This window comes from Poecile atricapillus, chromosome W (genome assembly GCF_030490865.1).
Source record: "Poecile atricapillus isolate bPoeAtr1 chromosome W, bPoeAtr1.hap1, whole genome shotgun sequence".
Taxonomy (NCBI): Eukaryota; Metazoa; Chordata; class Aves; order Passeriformes; family Paridae; genus Poecile; species Poecile atricapillus.
In genome coordinates this window covers 15,068,264-15,091,025 of record NC_081288.1, presented here as the reverse complement: position 1 = coordinate 15,091,025, position 22,762 = coordinate 15,068,264, and the positions used below count along the sequence as shown (strand labels likewise).

Below are 22,762 nucleotides of genomic sequence, written 5' to 3'. Positions count from 1 at the left end.
GGACTATATTTAATGAAGTGACTCCCACCTCAGCAGAACTGAGACTGCTTTGACTACATTACCATGATAATCAACAATTAAGTTGGCATTTGCCAGCCATAACCACAGATGTCTTCTTTGAAGTGTGGGAGAAACAGCAGTAATGTCAAATACCACAGTGTGGGAACACTTGGCATGCAACACCAGCACAAGGAAATGGAGCATTTGGCCATGCTCCTGGAAGATACTGGGATGGAAGTGACATAAATATGTAATTAGGATAATCCATACATCAACAAGCTCTGCACCTGCTTTGCTGTAAAGGTGTTGGGGAAATCATAGCACTTTTCACTGCTCTTCAGCTCTTCTGCTGTGGAGGTACCTGAGACAAACATATCCCTGCCTCTGATTTTAAGAAGGCTGCTGAGAGGCTGCTCTGACTTTGATCTCTAGATGTACAATAAGCAGAGCTGCCCCAACAATGCCTTTGAACAAAGAACCACCTTTAAATCATAGTCCAGTAGTAGTGCTCATATTTGGCTTGCTCAGTTCTCGTACAGTAAGTTCAATAGGCCTGGTGCTGAACTGCAGCACAGCCATTAATCAAAAACCCTATAAAAATGAGTTCCAGGAATTTATAAATGCATAATACAAATATGAGCTGTGAGATTTTTTTTCTGTAAACACTCCATCTCAGTGATGCCTCTTGTCTCCCCAAGCACTAGCCAGCATAGCTTGTTCTTGATTCCTATCTGTCCTAACATTTTATCTTGATTTGAACCTGCTTTCCAGTTCACAGGTCTTGGGAAGGGGAGAGAACAAGAAAATTGTCAGCATCCCGAAAGCCTACCTATTTTTTTTCCATGGGACAAGCAGGCCATGAACCCCTAGGGCTGTGACCAACTGCTTAATTTCTGGAATAAAATGGGCAGGACTGGATCCCTCCAACCCACATGCCAGCAGCCTGCCCATGAAACATCAAAAGTTCAGCATAACCCCAAAGTCCACCAAAATACTTAGGAATCTCTCCACTAACTTCATCTGGACTGGTCTATCGGGTTCTAACATCTTTGCTTTCAGAGTGATCAGAAAATACACAGTACTGTTTGCTTTCTCTGAAGGCAGCTTCTCTCTGTTTGTGTTTTTCTTTTGTATGAAAACTCTCCACTCCTCTCCACTCCTCTCCTTCAGTTAAATCCCCAGTTTTAGCTGTCACAGATGAAAGTCTGACACTGGAAAGTATTTCCATTGGTTCCACCTCCTTCTGAGACCCCTTGACCTTCTGAAATGCTGCTGGGTCATTATTTTGGGGAGGACTGAACATGGCGATCTCTTTCTTTGCCTTCCAGGAGTGACCTGCAAAGGATTTTCCCAGTGAATTAATTTGTTTTCATGTACTCTGCAATGCTCTGTTGTGCCTTATCCAGACTGTGGTGGCATAAGTACATCTTACTCTCTGACTCAAAAAGTCTTGCCAAGTGGAGAGAAGAGTTTTCTTGTAGGTGTTTGGGTTTTTTTTTAAGTTTGCTTTTAGTTTGGCATGTAAGCACACCTCATTAATTCATAAAGCACTGAAGTTATTCACTGTAGCCCAAGTAAACGGAGCTGATGTTTAATTTTTCATTTTTAAGTGCTGATGCGGAACACAATACTGCACATGCAGCTTACAGGGCTCCCACCACTAGCATTTGGACTCCATTTTAAGCCTATAAATCACATGCTAAGTATAGTGCTTGTTTGGGTCTGTTAAATATTTCCTTCTCATTTGTTCTTATCAACATCCAGTAATGATATATACATATGTCATGCAAGACAGTAAATATGCAGACATTGCAAGGAAAAGTGCCATATCTCTGATGATTAATGCATAAATGTTTGAAACTAGCATAAAAGCTAGGGCAGTGATAACCTTTAGCAGAGCCCAGAGGAAAGAACACAGCAGATAAATGTGTTCCTCTGAAAAGCAGCAAAGCTCATGTGCCACCCAGCCTGCATTTCAGGGACTCCAGACAATTGTGTTCCCTAGTCCTGTTCACTCCCAGGTGTATTTCACTCAGTCTGAGAAGCAGGAAATTGCATTTTCATGCAATATTCTTCCACCAGCTGTAAGCTAAACCCATACTTGAAGGCTATAGCAACAGATGCATAAAGTACAGGAATCTCTTGCCACTGTGCTCATCAGTCATTTGAGCTCTACCCTTCTATTGTTCATGGTTGTACCAGATGGAGGAGGAACCTTGCCTATGTGATGCAGTTGTGAGAAGCAGCAGGTGAGACTTTGCACAGTGCTCTTGGTTCCAGCACTACCAAAAATGTAAAAGTGGAGGCGGACCTCAAGTGCTTCAACCTTAGAATGAATCTGAATGGTGCAATTGAAATTAAGAGATCTTAAGATTCAGGAAAACGTCAATGACCTGTTCAGCAAATGTGTCTTAATTTTCAAAGCCAAATCCTGTTACTAATATAGCCTTGCTACAGAATGAGACCTGCACTTGTGCCTCTCTTTCTAAATGATTGTTACATGAGGAGAAAATTAAGACATGAGCCAAAACCCCATGAGCTCAAGTGGCCAGAACAGATTTTTGTTCATCTTAACATGGCAGTGAAGCAAGATAGGAACTGCTTGGCTGAAGGACCAGGCAGGCATAGGGTGTCCTTCTAACAGCAACAGGTTGTTTAGAAAACATGCAATTTTCATCACTGGAGGCAGCTGAGAACAGGATAAACAGGAGTTTATTTACAGGCAAGAGTTTGTGAATAAGAAAATGGTGATCTCTTTATTTTCATTTATGATTCTATGTGATTTTCTTGACTGAATCTTTTACTCTATGAGATTTCCAGGGCTGCTGCAAGAGGAGAGGGAGGTGTGTTTCATGCACAAAAATGTATTTAAAAATTTATGATCAATAGATAATAAAACTTGCACAGAAACACTGTGATATGTTATTTCAGGTTTTCCATTAATGCCTACTTCTGAATTCATTGTTTTTGCAAAAACACTAACAGCAAAAGATAACAGATCTTTAAAAAATCCCCCAAAACCTACCATAAAAACAACTGGCTTAAGTTTTTCCTAAACTATTTTTCTTCCTTTGCTTATTTATGCCTCATTGTGTAAGAAAATCCCAGAATATGACACTGATTCTGTACCCATGCTACATATGGGCAGAAACCCAGGTTTGCTAGCTTGTCAGGGAATGAATTTAGCCCTGAGCCTGTCTGTCTTACTAAAATAGTTATTGAGATCTGGTAAACAAAATATGCAACAATGGTTTCTGAGCTTCCATGATTAATTCTATGCAACCGTGTATAATTACAATTATCATAAATATCCTCTGTTTACATAACACCTCAGTGGATCTGCTGAATTCTCTGTGGCCTCTATACATACAGTGCCATGAAATGCAAACATTGGCTCTTCCTAAACACTCCTGAACAAACACAATGTGAAATCTAAGTGTGGAGGGAGATACCAAACAGGAATATCTGAGCCTGGGTTTATAAGGGAAGAGCATGGAATCTTTTATGTCTGCATGAGATATGGTGGTGTAAGAACAACAAAAAATCTGATGAGAATCTCACCAGTACTTCAAAATCCATAGAAAACTGGAGTTGTCTTGGAAAGGTAAAACTGGGGTGAGTATTAAGCATGTTTTAAGGACACTCACAGGTAACAACACTAACTGTAAGCACCCCCTCTTTGCAGAGAGCCAGCTAAGCACTCTCATAGAAGTCTAGCACATAGCAGGTGTTGAAAATGGAAATGCAATTTCCCAGCTAGGCAGACATCCAATATTTATGAGCCAAGTCTGTGGAAATAGCAAACTGCCAATAGGGACAGAATAATTTAGCAGAAAATCAAGCAAGTTTTCCACTTCAAACAGAGAGTTTGTCATTCACCTTGTGTCCGATCCTACTCCTTCCAGTGTCTGAATGCATTGTCTAGTGCTGAAGCAATCCTATAAAACACTAAAACAAAGAGATTAACATCCTCATGGCTAGAGCTGATCCCAGCTATCTAGGTATTTGGCAGAGCCAAGTGATGTATGGCTGAGAAAACCAAACAAAAAAACGCACACACCTGACAGGGAAACCAATCTGCCAACTTGGAACAGCACCTCTCACATTTCCTAGGCAAGGTTTTGGATTAAACGTTTCATTCACATTTGACAATGTCATAGTTTTGTCAGACATATTTAGAAACTTCTACCATGTTTGGGTGGAAATCTTCCATAAGCAACAAAAGCTGGTCTGAGATCTCAAGCAGGGAAATGTGACCTTTGCATTTTTGGTCTGAGGTCAGAACAAGAACTGCAGAAGTGGAATGGCTCTGGAGAAACAGGTCTTGGACACACCTCCTGCCCAGTCAAAATTTGAGGTACTTGGATTTTCCTTGTAGTTATGAGAGGAAGAATTGGTAATTGCCAGACAGAGGGATCTGCGCCTGTCAACACTCCTAACTCAAAAAGTCAACTCCTAAATTTGCTCGAGAATTTCCTGTCTCTTTCTGATAAGGCTCCTGTCTCCTTTTGGCAGACTCTTTACACTGAACTGCCAAGCTATGCATAATAAGCCATGTTTCATGGGTATTTGCACAATTTTGGAAACTGCTGGCACCACCACACATGGCCCAGATATCACTGGATCAATGAAGAGCATTAAGGTGTGGGGAACTGAATGAATATGTCAAAAATATTAAAATATTCAGTGAATTCCCTTTTTCTTTCTGTCTGAAGCTCACTCTGTTACGAGACTGGGTAGGGGGCTGGACTAAGGCAGAGCTCCTGGAAAAATAGGCCCTAAGAGGAAGAAGACCTCAAAGCTGGGTCTCTGTAAGGGTGAAATTTAGCTTTGAGTACAAATTTTAAGTGAATTATGATGGCCCTGCCACCACCCCAGTGTGTTTGTTATTCAGGAAGACATGCCAAATAACCTCCACGAAGTGACTGCTTTTTTTGAGCTGGAACTTATTCCTGGACAGTTTGTTGTAAGCACTTGGTCAGAGTCACAGCAAGACACTTTGGAGCCTGTTTTGGCAGCCCTTCATCCTCCTTTCCCTTCTTTGAGCTCCTACCAGCTGCTGCCAGCAAAGATTCCTGAATCCCAAAAGATCTGCAGGGTCCCCTCTTAGAAAAGGGAAGCAGTTCTGCCATGTGATCTTTTGGTGATTGGTCCTGATCACCTTTTTCCTTGCTCAGCTGGGTATTCCAAAGTGTCAGGCTGTAGTGATAAATGGGTGGAATGGGTTTGTCCCATCCTCTCCAAGACTCTCCATTTTCAAGCAATCTCCATACCGATACTTATTTTTATGAATTTACAATAACCACCCTCAGCTTGAATTCCAAAATTCCCTTACAAGTGCATGAGCTTGAAGTAGTAACTGTGGAAAGAAAACCAAAAAGGGGGACTGACCAGTGGCAAAATTATTTTCTTTTTTTTTTTGTTAATGAAAAAATGTTTCTGCTCTCTCAAACTATATGTCATAATTTTTTCTTTTCTTTTAAAGCAGAGGAACTGCCTATAAGCTGAAACTACATAGGTCAACATAAAAGGAATTTTTATGTATAAATAGAAAGGTGGTTTGTATCAATGTGTCCATAAAATTTATATTGTGATGCTTTGGAGACAGAGGCCAAAACAGCTTTGCAGCTGATCCATGAAAAATTAAATTTGTTTCAACTGAAATCCCTCAGAAATGTTCTGTTCATCTGAGGAAATAAGCTTATACCCCGAGAACTGAGTGTATAAATGGAAAAATATAAAGAAATGTACTTGCTCCTCAAAACAAAAGAAACAGTGAATGAACAAGTGAGTGAATAAACAGCTGAATGGATGTCACAGGGCTGTGCTGGGGTTTAGCAGTGTGTTACTAATCAGAGCCAGTGGAGGAGTATTTAAATGTGCAGTACCTGGGTTCTAGCAATGCATTACTAATTACAGCTCAAGGAATCTTCCTTAAAGCATTCATTCAAACTGGTTTGGGTGTGAATTCATTATGACACAGGCAGACTACTGCCTGACAAATTCCCACCCCGAGATATTTGCAGAGCAAGGGTTCAAAATGAGAACACATATACCTGTGAGTTGATCACAGTACAACCTGGCAATTCAAACACACATGGTAAAGCTGGTCCAATTCTTTTTAAAGAATTTTAAGGGATTTTTCTGTGGCAAGCACTAGCTGTCTGTCACCTGGTAACTTCAGTGCATGACTTGAAGATTCTCACCTGATAAAAAGGCAAGACCTTTATCTTTGGGAAAACCCCCCCACATACCCATGCCCAGTGAGAAGGGCTGCATTTTTCAGATGCACACCCTTCTACAACCAGGTGATGAAAGGAATTTACTCACTTAGCTCTGTGCGAATGCGAGTGCAAGTTCCAGCTTGTTGTGGGCGAAAGAGCATGAAAGCTTTGGTCCCACTCTTCTTCAATAGCATGATTATAACTCTCAAGGACTGCTGATCCCTCTGAAACAGCTGGAGTGATCAGTAAATCAGATAATTGCATTTTTTCTCCAGTATGAGGCCCTCACTGTAAGCCTTTGAGTTTGCTGGGTTTACAGAGGCACTAAGTAGGAGGACTGTCAGCACTGAAGATCACAGGTTTACAGTGAGATCAAGTGCTTCCCTCACTGCAACAAATAAAATTAAACTGGATAACAGACTGATCTCCCTTTTGAACTAAAATGGAAAGTTGTCTTCAACTTATTTCAGGGCAAGTAACCATCAGAATACACAAGAAAAGAAGAAATAAGATTTGTCTGCTCTTCCAGAAATCTCCAACATAGAGACAGTCTGGTCTGGCTCCCAGTTACATTGAAATAAATGTTAAAAATTAGATATGATAACAAAATAGATATGGCAATATTTGTTGTAAAAGAAATATTTTTTAGCCTTGCAGCTATTGCTTTAGAATTGGGGGTTGCTCAGCCTGGAGAAGAGAAGTGAGCTCATTGTGGCCTTGCAGTGCCTGCAGGGAACCCACAGGAAGGATGGAGAGAGACTCTTGAAGGGGCCTGCAGAGACAGGACAAGGGGGAATGCCTTCACACTGACAGAGAGCAGGGTTAGATTGGATATTGGGAAGAAATTATTCTCTGTGAGGGTGGTGAGGCCCTGGCACAGGTTTCCCAGAGAAACTGTGGCTGCCCCATCCCTGGCCATGTTCCAGGCCAGGTTGGATGGGACTTGGAGCAACTCGGAGCAACCTGGCCTGGTGGAAGATGTATGGGAAGACTTATGGTATGGTGTTGGGAGAAGATGATCCTTAAGATCCCTTCCTTTCAAAGATCCGTTGCTTTAATTTCACATTTTAGGCTGTAGATTAAAGTTTGGGATTTCTTCATTGTTGCAGGTTTTTTTTAATTATTATTTTTTACATGAAGGAAAACTTTTTATTGCAAGGAAATTAGATATTGCCAAGAGCAAAAGAAGCAAGGTTAAAGAGATGTTGACATGATTTTGACTGCAAAGGAATTCTGAGGTGAAGACACAACCATTGTACTAAATCTGTACAAACATTTAGGAGGGAACATAGAAAGGGTCAGAGGTACTAAGAGTCTTTCATAAAATGGGAAGACAAGTAAACAAAACTGTTAAATCATCATCTAATTAAGTAGATGGAGATGCAGTGCACAAGTCTGATAAGGCAATTCTTTTTCTGTGCCTTTAAAGAACTTTAAAAAAACAAAAAAAACTTTATTTTAACCATTAAAGATGGTTTCAATTTCAGTCTTTTTTGAAAGAGGAATGAAATGATGCCTTTTCCCTTAATTCCTTTTTTTTTGTCTTAGTTCAGTCTAACCCTCACCAAGGCACAGTACATTGTAGGAGAAAAATGAGAAAAAGAAGATCATATGTAAAGCATGAAGAGAAGAAAGATGTTGATAAGAAAATAGAGATGTCAGAGGTCCTGAAAAAACCCTTTCTGAAGGAAAGAGAAAGAGAAAGAGAAGAAAACAAGAGGTTCAAACTGAAGGGATTCGAACAAGAATTTGCCTTCTCACAAAAATAAGAAATTCATTGAAAAAGGACATGAGCAGCAATAATTATGTCTTTTTCTTCTTGGGGACTCAGTCAGAGGTCATGGATTTATTTAATTGTCATGGTATCAGGAGAAAAAGAGGAAGCCAGTGGTAAAGAAGTTTTGAAAGTTATCAGCATCATATGAAGATGAAAAAAAAGTTGGGAAATTTTTACACAACATATTTGACTCTTTCTCAGGAAATTTCAGGGGAGCTTGTGGACCTCATCTATTCAGATGATGCAGAAACATCAAACTGAAGGGAAATAAAAAGAACACTACAAACTCCTGATTTATGTTTAGAGGGGGAGAAAAAAGAAAATTTGTCAGGTTGCACAGCAGAAACAAAACAAATTGCATGTTTTGGAGGAAAAACAGAAGATAACCACAGCTGACTATGTTACCAAACTGAAAACCCATGGGAATATGCAGACACAGAGGATAATTGAGGACTACAGACAAAATTTGACAAAAGGCAATCACAGCCAAGTTGTAAAAGAAGCATCATGGATTGCATTATGCATAGAAAAACAGTACCAGTATATGCAGCTCCAGCTTTTTGTAAAGATTTGTTCTGCAAAAGAGAAGTAATATTGTTCTGCAAAAGATGGCAAGAGAAGGCTGAGGGTATTTACCAAGGAAATCAGTGTGTGTGCATGTCTGAAGAAAAGAAATATTGATTATAATTGGTGGATAACATATATATATATATATATATATATATATATATGTGTGTGTGTGTGTGTGTGTTTGTGTGTATATTTGTATGTATGTATATATATGTATGTACATGTTTATATGTATATATATACATGTGAGAGTCACAGAACCACAGAATGCTTTGGGTTGGAAGGGACCTTAAAAATCATCTCATTACAGGCTCCTGCTATGGGCAGGGAAACCTTCCACTATCCCAGGCTGCTCAGAGCCCCATCCAACCTGTCCTGGAACACTGCCAGGGATGGGGCAGCCTCAGCTTCTCTGGGCAACCTGTGCCAGGACCTTACCAACATCACAGGGGAGAATTTCTTCTTAATATCTAACCTAAATTTTCCTTTTCATTATGAAGCCAATCCCCCTTGTCCTGCCACTCCAGGTACCTTATTTATATTTTTTGGGCACTGTATTATCCGTCTTATTAGTATGCATATTATTTGCTCAGATGTCCTTTAGTATAAAGCTTAAAGCAGGATAAGCCAATACATAATAAGATTAAAACCAATGGTGCTGTGAGATCTCATAAATTAAATGCAAATATAAGATAATTAAAAAAGAGAAAATCTACTCAGATAAAGAACAAGACTTCTTTAGTCTTCTGTGTACAGTAAGTGCACATATATATATGCACACATGTATATGTGTACACATATGTAATACAATTATATATATATAGATATAATTGCATTTACACACAATTTCCAATATTTAAAGCAAAAAAGACAGTGATTCAGACACTCTCCAGAGACTGAACAGCACTATAATGATTTTTGTGCTTCTGATTTCCCAAAGGTGCTACATTTCCATTTCAAACTGTTATAAGAACAAGGTCTAAATTAACTATATATAAATTCAGTTTAGCATAATATTAAAAGGTCATGACAGAGATAATGGACTTTAAGTGGAATCCAGACTGCAGTGTTCAGTGGAAGGTAGGAAAGACCAAAGCAGACAATTTCCTGTGGCATAAGAAGTAAAACTTCAAACTAATTTCTTTCCTTTTTCTGTTCAGAACTGGAGTTTTCAAGGTAGTAGAACAATTAGGTGACAAAAAGATACAGAAAAAATGGCTTTGCAAAGCCATTTCTCTTTAGTGTAATTCAGCCGTTGTCAAGACAAGGTTTTGATGTTGATAATTGACAAAGCTGGGCTGGTGATGAACAAACTTGACACCTGGCTCATTTCATACTGATCCTTCAGTCTTTCCAGATGGCAGAATTTACTTCTGTTCCCATCTGTTCCTTTTCAGAAAGGAAAAGGGGAGGAAAACCCAAAATTGCTAAAACATTTTATGGGTTTTAGAAGTATCTTTGAGGTTCTTTTCAAGTCCTTTGCTCTGGACCACATTCCTGTGGAAGGCTGGCGATGGCACCTACAATTATTTGCCTCAGATCAAAGGTAGGATGTTGGCTTTCATTTTTCATATTTGGTCTGATATATTTCATCTGGATGAGAATTTCATGGATGGAAAAATTGAAAGAGCAGGAATCACCTCACCAACACCTTCTTGCAAAAAGAGAGGAGAAAACAAGCAAGGAAACAAACAAACAAGAGCAGTATCACACTGTGATTAGACAATTTTTGACAGGTCAGAGCAGAATTTTGGAGGAAGCTTTGCTAGTTCAGATTTGGAAAACTGTTTCTACATTAAGAAACTCCCCCCCCGCCTTTTTCTTTTTCCCCTTTTCTTTTCAGAAACAACCACTCTCATTTCCCTGACTATTGGCAATAGTTTCTATGTTGACTTCTCAGGTCTTGACTCTGGTCTAAATTTTCACTGCCTCAAGATGAACTTATTCTCTGGGGGGCCATTAGGCTTCTTCCAAGTAAGTGGGGTCAGAATTAGGCCCCTGTTAAGTTAGTTAGCTCTAGAGCTAGCAACTGGCTGTTCAAGAATATTCAGCAAGAGAAAAATAGAAGTTGATAGATGGGAAAAGATGGAAAAAACCCAAAGTGAAATCCATCAATGGTAACCAGGAAATAATTTTGGATGCTTCTTTGTAGTCATAAGTTTCCATGTACTGCTAAAAACAATTGGTTAATCAGGAGAAAGTTCAGAAAGCAATTAGAATACACAAATTTCCCTAAATAGTCATAAATATTTAGGGATTTTATGAATAAAATGAAAATAATTGAATTTATGGACCCGGCTGAAGGAAGGTTGTGGTGCCCATCTGTATTGTGCTCTGGTAAAACCCCACCTGGAATATTGCATCCAGTTCTGGTGGCCCCAACAGAAGAAAGACATGGAACTGTCAGAGCAAGTCCAGAGGAGGCCACAAAGTTCATTAGAGGACTGGAGCACCTCCCTATGGAGACAGTCTGGGAAAGCTGGGGCTGTTCAGCCTGGGGAGGAGAAGGCTGTGGAAACTTCAGACCACCTTCCAGAATCTGAAAATGATTCAGGGAAGCTGTAGAGGGACTTTTCATCAGGAACTGTAGTGACAGGGCAAGGGAGAAGAGCTTCAAACTGAAAAGGGAAATTTAGGCTAGATACTAGGAAGAAATTCTACCCTGTGAGGGTGGTAAGGCCCTGGCACAGGTTGCCCAGAGCAGCTGTGGCTGCCCCATCCCTGGCAATGTTCCAGGCCAGGTTAGGTGGGGCTCTGAGCAACCTGGGATAGTGGAAGGTTTCCCTGCCCATGGCAGGGGGTGGAACTCAATGATTTTTAAGGTCCATTCTAACCTAAGACTTTCAATGATTCCTGTAGAGGACCAGGAAGGTTTCTGATTCCAGTCATCCTAAAGGACCATGTTGTCCTGGGGGAGCTGGAAAAAGGCTTTAGCTTAGCTCATGTGCCTCACCAAGCAGTGTGAATACCTGAGAAGAGCCTCAGGCAGTTTGCATTGCCCTGGCAGAGCAAGGGTCTGCCCTCTGTGCTCACCCTGCAGGGTGCTGGCTCAGAAACTGCTGTCTCTTCTGCTCCACCAGAACTGCTCTACACAGCCGGATGTCTTAACACCAGCCTGCAGAGTGTCTTTGGGCAATTTGTCCCTGGGGAGCTTTGCACTGCCATCCAAACAGAAATAAGGTTGGTTATCCTGGTGCAGTTCTGCTAATAGGTTGGAGGACCTGGAGACTCCTCATGGGGGAAAGTACAGGCCCAGTAATTTGTATGGAGTTACCTCCTGGAACACTGTCCAGGTTGCTGCCAGGCTACAGACACACCCATCATCTTGAGGAGATTGTACTGAGCTTTTCACAAAACCACAGAATTACTGAGGCTGGAAAAAAACTCCCAGATCATCGAATCCAACCTGTGACCGATCTCCACCTTGTCACCTGGTCCAGAGTGCCGAGTGACAGGTCCAGCAGTCTCTTGGAGATCTCAAGGGACAGGGATTCACCACCTCCCTGGGTAGCCCCTTCCAAGGCCTGAGCACCCTTTCCATGAAGAAATTCTTCCTGATGTCCAACCTGAACCTCCTCTGGCACAGTTTGAGGCCATTTCCTCTTGTCCTGTCCTTTGTTCCCTGGGAGCAGAGCCTGACCCTCCCCAGCTGTCCCCTCCTGTCCGGGAGTTGTGCAGAGCCAGAAGGTTCCCCCTGAGCCTCCTCTTCTCCAGGCTGAGCTCCCCCAGGTCCCTCAGCTGCTTCTGGTGCTCCAAACCCTTTCCCAGCTCTTCTGGACACGCTCCAGACCCTCAATGTCTTTCTTCTAGTGAGGGCCTCAAAACTTGGCCCATGACTCAAGGTGTGGTCTCACAGTGCAACCTTTCTTTTGAAAAAAGAGCTGTTCTCCAAGAACAGGTTATTTATTAAAAATATTTCTGTTACTTTCAACAATGACACATTTTATTTTCACTTCTTCCTCAAAGAATGCCATCACAAAAAGGTAACCACTAGAATTTAACTAATGAAAAAATAAAATTGAAGCCAAACCACTCATCCAACCTGGTCTCCTGCCAGCTGTCCTACTGCCACCCAGGACTGTGTTGTTGCTAAGAAGTTGCCCATGGGAAAGCACTCAATCCTGTAGTAATGAATGGCACTCAAGCTGGATTGGGAATGGTATGAAAATTTTAAGTGGAGTGGTGGAAGCCCAATCACTTGTTGAATTTAAAATTAGACATGACAGAGCTTTGAAGAATATTCTATCTGGCTGGCTGAGATCTTAGAGACACAGACCGTATTAGGAGATATTAGACTGTACTAGAGATGGATTTTGTTGGGTTTAATTCTCCAGTCCTGAGGAATTTCTCTTTGCCTCCTAATCCCAAGAGTCCCCTGTGAGGCAGAAGCATCATGCCCTTGTTTTCTCCAGGTTAATGTGCTTTGCTGGTTTAGCCCTTGTAGTTCCAAGTACCAATTCCCTGCTCTGTGGATGGCTGGTAGATGGGTCACCGAGGTTAACAAGGTTAAAAAGGACACAGGTTTTTGAGCAAAGGAGAAGCCTGAAAAAGCCTTTTGAACTTTAGTGTCCACAGGGACTTAGTTGAGATTTATTAGAACAAGCAGGGAATGATTGGTTTTTGAGGATCTGACAAATTCCAACCACCACCACCACCACCAACCAAAAAAAAAGAAGAAAAAAAAAAAAAGAAAAAAAGTGCTGCAGTTTTTCCAGTCAAAATACTACTTATCTAATGTAGGCATATTGTCTCCCCTCCTGTGATTTCTGTGGCTCAACATACAAAAATGCTTTGGATGTGCATTCATGGCTTAAAAAAATCCCCCAAAACAAACCCAAAGACACAAATTCAAAGTTACAGCCTCACAAATTTTAGTAAGATCACCTGGGTGCAACTGAGAGTAGAACTGCATCTGACCTGCAGTCAGATGGGTTTCTGTGCTTGCCCTGATCCTGGGTAAATCAGAAATGCATTGGGATCAGTGGAAGTGCTGGTGTCAAACCAGAACCAGGAAAGGCACAGTCTGAAACAGAGGTGCAAAGAAAGATTGAAGTAAACAAATTAACTTGCCAAAGGACAACTAAACCAATAAGATTTGCTTAATAGTGGTTAAAAAAAAGAGAACAACCTCTGACCAAAAAAAAAAAAAAAAAAAAATTAACAGGAAGATTTCCTACTAGAGGAAAGACAGAGATAACAAAAAAAAATCACCGGACTTTAAAAACATTTCTTTTTCCCAAAAATGCAAACTTTTCCAACGAAGACAACTCCCTGTCCTAGCAGATGTGAAAAGCAGCTTTAGCTTCCCAGGGCAAGATTTAACTTCATGAAGCTTTTGTTTTGTTTTGGTAAAACAACAACAACAACAACAACAACAACAATTCCCTCATCTCATCTTGCAGTACTATTTAGATTGTTTTTCTTTTCTCAGAGCTTGTGATGGTTTGTCTTTCAACAGAAAAGCTAAACGTATTTCCTGAGTGTTTCAGACTTAAATAGGCAGTTCAAACAGCAAGGGAACACAGAAAGGCAGTTTGAACACCGACATTTTCTCTGAGCAGAAAAAAAGGTCTCTGCCCAGATTAATTCATGAATAAATTTAGTATAAATAAATTAATACTTTGTTCTAAGTACATCTAGAGCACATCTAGAAAGAATGACATATTGAGGCAATATTTCCTGAAGGTATCCCTATATGATGAAATGGTTTTCATCTCTCTCATGAGAGTTTTACTCCGTAAAAATCTTAGAAACATAGAATGGTTTGGGTTGGAAGGGACCTCAAAAATCATCTCAGTCTGAAAGCATTAAAGAGTAAAGGTGAAGAAAAATTAAATGGGAGAAGAAACAGGCTGTAGATGAATAGAAGGAATGGAAAGGATAGAAAAAAATGCTACATAGAAGGACATATTTGTCAGAAAAATGGGCAAAAAGTAAGAGACTCAGAGGAGAAAACCCTATGATAATATGTCTAGGAAAAATCAATTTAGACCAACTCTATTAAATGTTAGGGAGGAAGTTGGAAAGGTGTAATATTGAAAATTAGCTAGCCATGATTTCAACAAGGAATTAGTGCTGGATTTATTAGATAGAAGTTCTTTTAGAGTAGAAGGGAGACACAAAAGAGAAAAATAGTGAGTGCAAAAAGTGTAATTGAAGAAGGTAGGCAATTAGAGGAAAGAGGTCTGGTTTTGGAACATCAATTTTATTCCTGAATGCTCTAGTGTCACAAAGTTTTAGATGAAATTAAGTCAGAAAACTGGAAAAACATAATTAAGACATTGAAGAATATGCTTAGAGGAAAAGAAATCATATTAACTGTAAGAAAAGAAACAAAGGACAGCTTAAGTCAAATATGTGAATGATATCTTCAGTAAACAATAACAAAGAAGGAAAGCTGCTAAAGATGTTAAGGGATCTAAGTGGGATAACATGCAAATATGAATAAACAGCAAAGAAAAACCATAATTTCAGGAAGATATTTTTATGTTATGGAGTTATCTGCATCATTCATTTGGAAAGCTAATCATGTAAAATCTGACTGTGCAAATTGTTTGAGAAATGAGTGGAGGAAATAGTTTTACCTCTCACAGGAACTGAAAACCCTGAAATGGGTAAATATTTTCTAATGTACAAATCCAGGAAAGACCCCTCAGCACATGAAATGTAATCTATGTCTTAACAACTCTGGTTTAGTCTCCATCAGATTTATGAGGTCTATATTTGATACCTAAAAGCCAAAACATCTCATCTTGCTTTGGAGCAAAAACCAAATCCCAAATCCCGTATCTGGAGGGGACAGAAGCTGATTTTGTCTTGCAAGTGTGTCCATCTCCTGGGTGAGGCAGAAGTCACAGGAGAGGAAGCTGTATTCAAACTTGTCTAACCACAGAGCTTTTCAAAAGAAGTAGTTTGGCTTAAATTTCACACTCACAACCTGAATTCATGTAGAGTACAAAGTACTTCTTCCTTCTGCAGCTCTACAATTCCCTGCGAGTTACCTCTGATTGTATCGATTCAGACTTTTGGCAAATGTGGTTGAATTCTTTTGTAAGGCATTGCCTAGAAATACATATTTTTGAATTAACTAGATTTTTGCATGCTAACTCAGCTAATGTAAGATAAAATATGTGAAACCTATAGCAGGGTCAGACTCAAAATACAGAAATTTATTGCTGGACAGTGTGAAAGAGCATCTGAGGAGCACATTTATTGCTGTGGTTCCATTACGGGCAACATGTACGTTGGAAGCACAGGAAATGTTGGAGAAGTGCTGCAAATCTTACCCTGTGGGTTGTAATCCTTCCAGAGTGTTTTCATCACCTCCAGTACAGGTTTTTTAACAGATAACACAGTGGACTTTGCTCTGCAGGATCTGCACATTTTCACAGCTACACAAACGGTGACTCCAAATGAGTCATACTCTGCCTGATGGAAACATGGAATACCTTGCCATCCTTCCCATGTGCATCCAAATGCAACCAACAGGCTCCTTCTCTGAGCTGAGATAACAACAGATAACCAGCAAATTCTGTTTCGACATGCACGGACACAGCCTTCCCCCATGCTGCTGTGTCCTTGTTCACGCTCAGCTTTGTCACGCGTTCCCTCAGATGGGAATTCCACACACAAACTGAGAGGGAAAGACCCTTCCTCATGTGTGTGAAAAGGTGGAGATGACATGGAGGCAGGGAAAGATCAGAGAGGGAGGAGTATATGGTCCTGCTGTGTTCTTTAAAGTGCTTGCTGCCCTGAAGGAAAGGGCCATGTTTCCTGGCTTGCTTGTACCATCTGAAGGAGAGAAGGAGGCTCTGAACTGAACTGGATGCTTGAGTGAGGTTGTTTTAGTTCTTTGGGAGGTATAATCTCCCTTGAGGCTTCCTACAGAGGACTCCCCTTCCCCTATGGACTTAAGGCTCATGATACAATCAGAAACATAGCTGTGGATGTTCCCTCTAGCACTCATTTCACAACCTTGAGACCACTCCATACCCACCCTTAGTGCTTCTCTCTTCACACGCACATCCCATCTGTCCCCTCAAAAAATGACTGATCCCCGCATCCCCCTCTGACAGATGCACGAAAAGTCTCCCACACAGCAACAGCTGCCATCCCCCTCCGTCATCCCTTCCCACTGACTGCTTCTGGACACCACCAGGAGACACACACACATGGCCAGACAAACTTCTGCATGGACACCCAGATGTTCCAGCCCCTTGCAAGCAGATATCTATGGCTGTGTCATGGCTGAAAAGGGTCCAGGCAGGCACAAATGCCCCATGTTCTCCACACTGAGCACAACCCATTCACTCTTGCTTTGCTTCCCTTCCTGCAGCAATCCATTGATCCCTTTCTCTTTTCTCAGCCAGCTGACAGGTTGATGCCACTGTTTGATTTTCATTTTTCTTTGTGGAGGGAGCAGAGTGGTCAGAGGCCAGGGGAGCACTGGTGGCAGTGAGCTGAGTAAGCTGTGGTGTGTGGTTTCAGCCCAGCTGAATCCCAGTATCTGAGACTGCATCTCCCCCTCATGGACAGCTGCTTCACCATCCCCTCCACCCACAGCCTGCCATGGTGGGAAGTTCGCTCCCACCAGAAAAGAAAGGTGCTTCCCACAGACTGCAACGAGCTGCAAGAACTGCCAGGAAAAATTATCCAGCTGGAGAGCTTGAACTGGACTCTGCAGTGGGAAACCAGTGTAAAAACCAGGACAATGGGTTCCCAACCCAACGTGTGGCTGCAAGAACAATAATGGCTTATCATTTCACAGGGTGCTTGCTTTTATTTTAGCAGGAATTTGTCCTTGAAATGAACAGAAAAGGGATCTATGAACCATGGTCTATTAAAGTCTAGGCTCAGAGGCTTCAACATTTAAGTTTAGAGGTTCTGTGTGATCAGACTGATTTCTTCCAGTGCAAGACCCACAGGATTACTCACAATCTTCTCACCAGCTACGGGTGGAAACAAGCACTTTCCTACTCAATGTAGACGAAACCAAAGTCCAAAGTGAGCCACACAATTTGAAGATGTTTTTAGACCAGATCTGAAGAACAGCTGTTGTCAATAAATGCAGTTGTTTTGAAGGGAAATAAGTTCACAGTGCTTGTCTCTGACACCCAAGATGTATCCTATGTTTTCAACCTCCAAATGCACATTACTCCAGCATTGCTTCAAGCCATGGAGAAAGCCAGTGCTTTCCTCTTTCTTTTGACTGACATCTGTAGTCCTTCTTTTTGCTTCAGCCCAATGATTGTTCATCCAAGAGCCCTGGTAACTTGTCCCAGAGAAACCTCTCTGCCCTTTTGTGCCAGTGGCAGTATTCAGAGGTTTTAATGTGTGAAAATAAGGTGAGTTGGTATCCTTCTGAATGAAGCTGGTTTAAATATTGCAGTTAAATGTACTGGGATTTTCTAAGGATTATTCAGCAGTTCTTCATAAAAAGCCTTCAAAAAACCTCTAGAGGAGAGCCTGCCTGCTGTGCAAGTCATGCAGAAGGCAGGTACATCTAGAGCACGTCGGGTCCGATCGCTACCCACGCACCAAACCATTTTCCCGGTTAGTCATTCTTTCCTACCCTCCTTCTCAGTGCAAACATTGCCTTCCTAGCACTCATGAGACTCACCCCTGGTGCTGGCCTTACGTAAGTGATTTTGACATGGAGAACTGTGCCGCGAACGCAGTGGACACGTGATGCTCCACTCAGCCTCTGCATGCCATCCTGCATGTCAGCACGGCCTCCTGTGTGGCTCTTTGGGACTTCCATGCAGGCCTTCATCCCTTACAGCAACCCAGGGCTCTTACACACCCTACGAGGGTTTCAGCTTCTGCCTGGGTTGTCCTCATCACCTGCAACTCTGCCAGTCCCATAAGCACAGCACTCACTGAACATATTCACCCCTGGCCCTCACACAGAACCAGCATTCCATGCATCCATGGAATTCCTATCATCAAGGTCTCTATGGACTTACCTGTGCCCTTGCACTGAACTCCCAATCTGCTCTCCTGGTGCACTGCATGCACCTAGGGCCCCTTGCACACTTAGCCTCCCTCAAAGCAAGAGGCAGATAACGACAAATGGCTTAAATTATCATAAACTTTTTCTCGCTCTTCATCACTCTTCCTTCCTTCCTTCCTTCCTTCGTTCCTTCCCAGGCCCCACACCTAGGTCTGCAACCCTCACCTGCACTTCCCTCATTTTCTTCAAGCATGCTGTGCACACAAATGTCTCTCATCAGACACAACTTTTCCCTCCCTTTACCTTCCCTTGCACAGCCCTTGCATGGAGGCACAGCCTGATAGGTCCCTTCCTCACTCCCACACCACTGTGTGCCAACCCACGCTGAGCTCCTCACCCCTTGTAACAGGAACTGTCATTCCTGTCCACTTCTACCTCCTGCCCCACAGATCCCACCTGCATTTGCCTCCCCACACACTTCACACTTTACTTTTGACCATAGCACAGTCATGTGGCTTATTCGGCCCTCCAGGTAATCTCTCCTCCCATTCCTTCTCCTACCCCTTTATATCTTCAGTAATTTCTGCACCAGCACATTTGTTCCATTCCCTCTTGCTGTTTCACTTATCCAGTACCTACCACAGAGATATATAAACACATTTGTTACGTCTGTTGCAACAGAAAATTGCTCCTTTTTGTTTATGTTCTCCTCCTCCCACAGTCTTCCCATTATTCCTTACTTCCTGTTCCTTGCCCCAACTGTTTCCCCTGTAACTTACCGCCTGTTTTTTCCCTGTGCTGCTCCTACTCCCCAGTAAAGAGATATCCCCGGTTCTGCTGAGAAAACCACTCCATCTTTGCACCACTCCCTTTCTTTGCCTACTAAGAAACATACCCTCAAATTTCCCTTCACTCTCTGCTCTCTCGCCCTGTATCTCCTCTAAATCACCTCTTTCCTAGGCATTACAGAAAACATAGCTCTTCATTTCATCCCCATTCATGCCTCCTACAATCCTTAGTTTTTCCTCATTCGTGCACTTCTCAACACCTGCCATGGCTTTATATCCTTGTTGCAGTTCATCCTGCCCCTGTGATTTCCACTCTCTTGCATTTCCTCACACTTCTCCGTGGCTTTTCCCGCAGTTCTGTCTCTCCCTTGCAGGCAGGCAGCACACTCCAGCAGGCTTCCAGCCTCCTCTTAAATATCTCTAATCAGTTACCCCTTCACATACTTACAGAATCCTTTTCCCCTCACCACACCCTAACTCCATCCAGCTTATTTTCCCCTCTGAGTTCCTGTTCTCAGCATGTTTCCATCACCATTCAAGCCTTGCCTTTCATACTCTTTTACTTTCCTTGTAAATACATCTGTGTATCTATTTCTTGACAAATCAAAGGTGTCTCCTTTTGAGCCCCCCCACAAGCATCATGTAGCTGATTATTTTCCATACCTTTCTCCAAATAGCTAATAGTTCACATTTTAACTCCTCCTCCAAACATCCTTTGTGCTTTCACCTTTCTCCCTCCACTCCCACTCCATGCCCAACCTCCCCCTTGCAGACCATCCTACCATCCTTGTATGTCCCTTTCATATCCTCACCCAGCCTCCAGCCTGTACCTTTTCCCATCTCTCTCGAGTGTTACTTCCTCTTGCAAGCTCCTAAACTTTCTGCCACCCACAAGGATCCTCTTTTTCCAGCTGATGTGCAGCAGTTTCCCTTTCAAGCCGACCACCTTAGCATGTCTCACCTGCCATTATTACCCCAGTGCACAACAATGAACATGTAGGACTTTATTTCTGCTGTATAACAACTTCCCTTCAGTTTTTATCTACCTTTATAATCACCATTTCATTTTTTGTTCCCTGAAGATAAAAACACCCCAACCCACAGCAGAACAATACAAACAAAATCCCTTAAACCTATGTGTTTTGCATAACTCAACATGTAGCACCCTTCTACACAACGCATTCCCCTCCTGTCTCTGCTGGTGCCTCCTCTTCTCCCCATGTTTTGGATCTACCACCTGCAATCATTCCTGGATTTTGTCCCCCCACCGTGCTCACACATAGAGACCCTGGTATTTGCACGTGTATCTCAGACCAGTCTTTTTACTACCAGCAGCTGGGACCATGCTGAACTCCTCCATTATTTGCTGCTTTTGTCTGGCAAGGTTTTGGGTTTTTTTTTTTTCTTTTTTTCTTTTTTTTTCTTTTTTTATTATTAAATTTCTCTTTTCCTTGCATCCCATTTATAGGTGCTTCTTGCGCTGGTTCTCCACTTGCAAGCTTGCACATATCAGGTATTTTTGTGCCTGAGAATGCCTCTCTTACTTGTCTGGATATTTTCCTGAAGGCACAATGCAAAAGCAAAACTTTACATACCATTTGCACTCCTCATGCAACAAATCACATGAACCTGAGAGCAAAGAGTGTTTTTTGAAAGGTTGTAGCTCACAACAATTGTCTGGACCAAATAACACATATCCCTGTCTATTTAAAAAGGGGGAAGGGGGAGAAGCAACTCCCCTCACACACACACATGCGCGCACACACACACACACAAACACACACGCATACACACGCACGCACACACACACACACACACAGAGTCATCTCTAAATAACTGGTTTTGCAATATAGGAACCAGAGAATGCATGCATAGCAGCCCTATTCAATCCAAAATATCCATCTCTCCAGATACTGCATATTTATAGTTTGAGAGATAGGACCAGCACAGAGCTTTCCCGTTTATTTTAATGAAGGATTAAAAACTGATCAGAAAACTATCTAAACCATCCAAGGACTTTTTCCCCTCTTGGCTAAGAGCAGTTTGGTGTCTCCATAAGGACTCGACAGTAACTGACACTTTAAGCTGCATTTCAGCTGTTTAGATGAGAAACAGCTTTCTATTTTGCTCTTTAGATGTGCATCTCTGTTGATTAGTTGTGTGCTGCATTCCTAGAAGGCACTCACCAAGTGCTGGGAGCTGCAACATAAGACTAGTTTCCCTGCCATTCCAGCACAGAGCGAGTGTATCTTTTTCACCTAGACACAGATGTGCAGAGAATCTTTTGATCTCCAGCTCTTCCCAGAGAATTTAGTGTTTGGGTTTGGGCAGAATGAGGATTGATTCAAAGGTCATGAACAGGGTTTTCAGCGTCTGGCACACACACAAAATATAAAAGCTCCAGTGAAACTGGTTACCTGCAGCAGGCGAGGTCTAGAAATTGGGAATTTTGGCTTTGCTTGTCAGGGGCTCTAACTTTGCCAGAGGGCGAGCGTGCTACGCTACGTGTGCTGAGGCTGGTTCTTGCAATCCACGGTCAAGACTTTAAACCCCTTTTGTTATATCTGAACTTGCTGGTTTCCCTCTTAAGACAAAACAAAAAGTCTCCTTTGCTTTTACCTCTTAAATAATATTTCCTGTAGCACCTCATATTTCTCCTCCACCACTTTCTTTCCAGGGACCCGAACAACAGCGTGAGGAGCAGGAGGAGAGGGGAACCTCAAGACTGAAGCAAACTATAGGGCAAGTAGGGGTGAGGGAAGGAGGAGGCACCATGGGAAAGGCAACATTTGGGACATGTCTACTGCTTTCAAGACCCTCACCTCCTCCCCATTATACTTCTTTAAAGGACCCCTCTCCCCCCTCCCCTCCCTGCCCTCTTAGGACCCTATTAGAAAACGTCAAATTTCCCTTACCGTGGTAGGAGTAACCATGGCATCCGTGTGAATGTTTCCAGAAAAGTCGACATGAAGAGAAAGGTGGATGTAAATACGTTCATTCAAAGTCTCAAAGTTGGTCTGCTTGGGTTGTGCAGAGTTGTTCTATGGGAGAGGAGCCTTAAACTCTGAGTCCCGTGAACATAATCTGCTCGATTATAACAAACCAGCTCAGCCAGATGGCTCTGTGCTTTGTGGATTAACCCCTTTATTGCCACACTCTGCTTTCCCTACCTACCATTTATAACAACCTTGCCTGGCTAGGGAAATTCAGAGAATGAGGAATTTTTTTGAAAATGACAAAACCGTAGTAAAGGTCATTTTTCCCCTTGTGTGCTCTAAAAAAAAAAAAAAAACACCATCCTGTGCCTATTTTTTTTTTTAAATCCAATAAATGGTTTTATTCCTCTTCCTGGCAAAACCTCTTCATATTATTAAGAACACTATTAGCACCAGGGAACATTTTAGAGAATTCTTTTGTTAAATCACCACCATCCCTTCCAGACTGTGATTCT

The 22,762-nt window shown here is 41.9% G+C and overlaps 1 protein-coding gene across 4 annotated transcripts in view; it reads right to left on the bottom strand.

Moving 5' to 3' along the window:
* The window catches only part of LOC131592348 (neurotrophin-3), a 48,419-nt gene extending 25,975 nt beyond the window's left edge, over window positions 1–22,444 (bottom strand). Inside the window, exons 1-2 of one of the 4 annotated variants that reach the window (XM_058863788.1) lie at window positions 22,227–22,444; window positions 3,880–3,948 (exon numbers count right to left, since the gene is read on the bottom strand). In XM_058863788.1, coding sequence (XP_058719771.1) covers window positions 3,880–3,918 — 39 coding nt within the window. In that variant the 5' untranslated portion in view covers window positions 3,919–3,948; window positions 22,227–22,444. Of the gene's footprint in view, window positions 1–3,879; window positions 3,949–6,056; window positions 6,200–6,330; window positions 6,459–22,226 lie in introns of those variants that run through there. The other 3 variants (XM_058863789.1, XM_058863791.1, XM_058863792.1) reach the window with 3 other exon arrangements.
* Window positions 22,445–22,762: the final 318 nt, after the last annotated feature.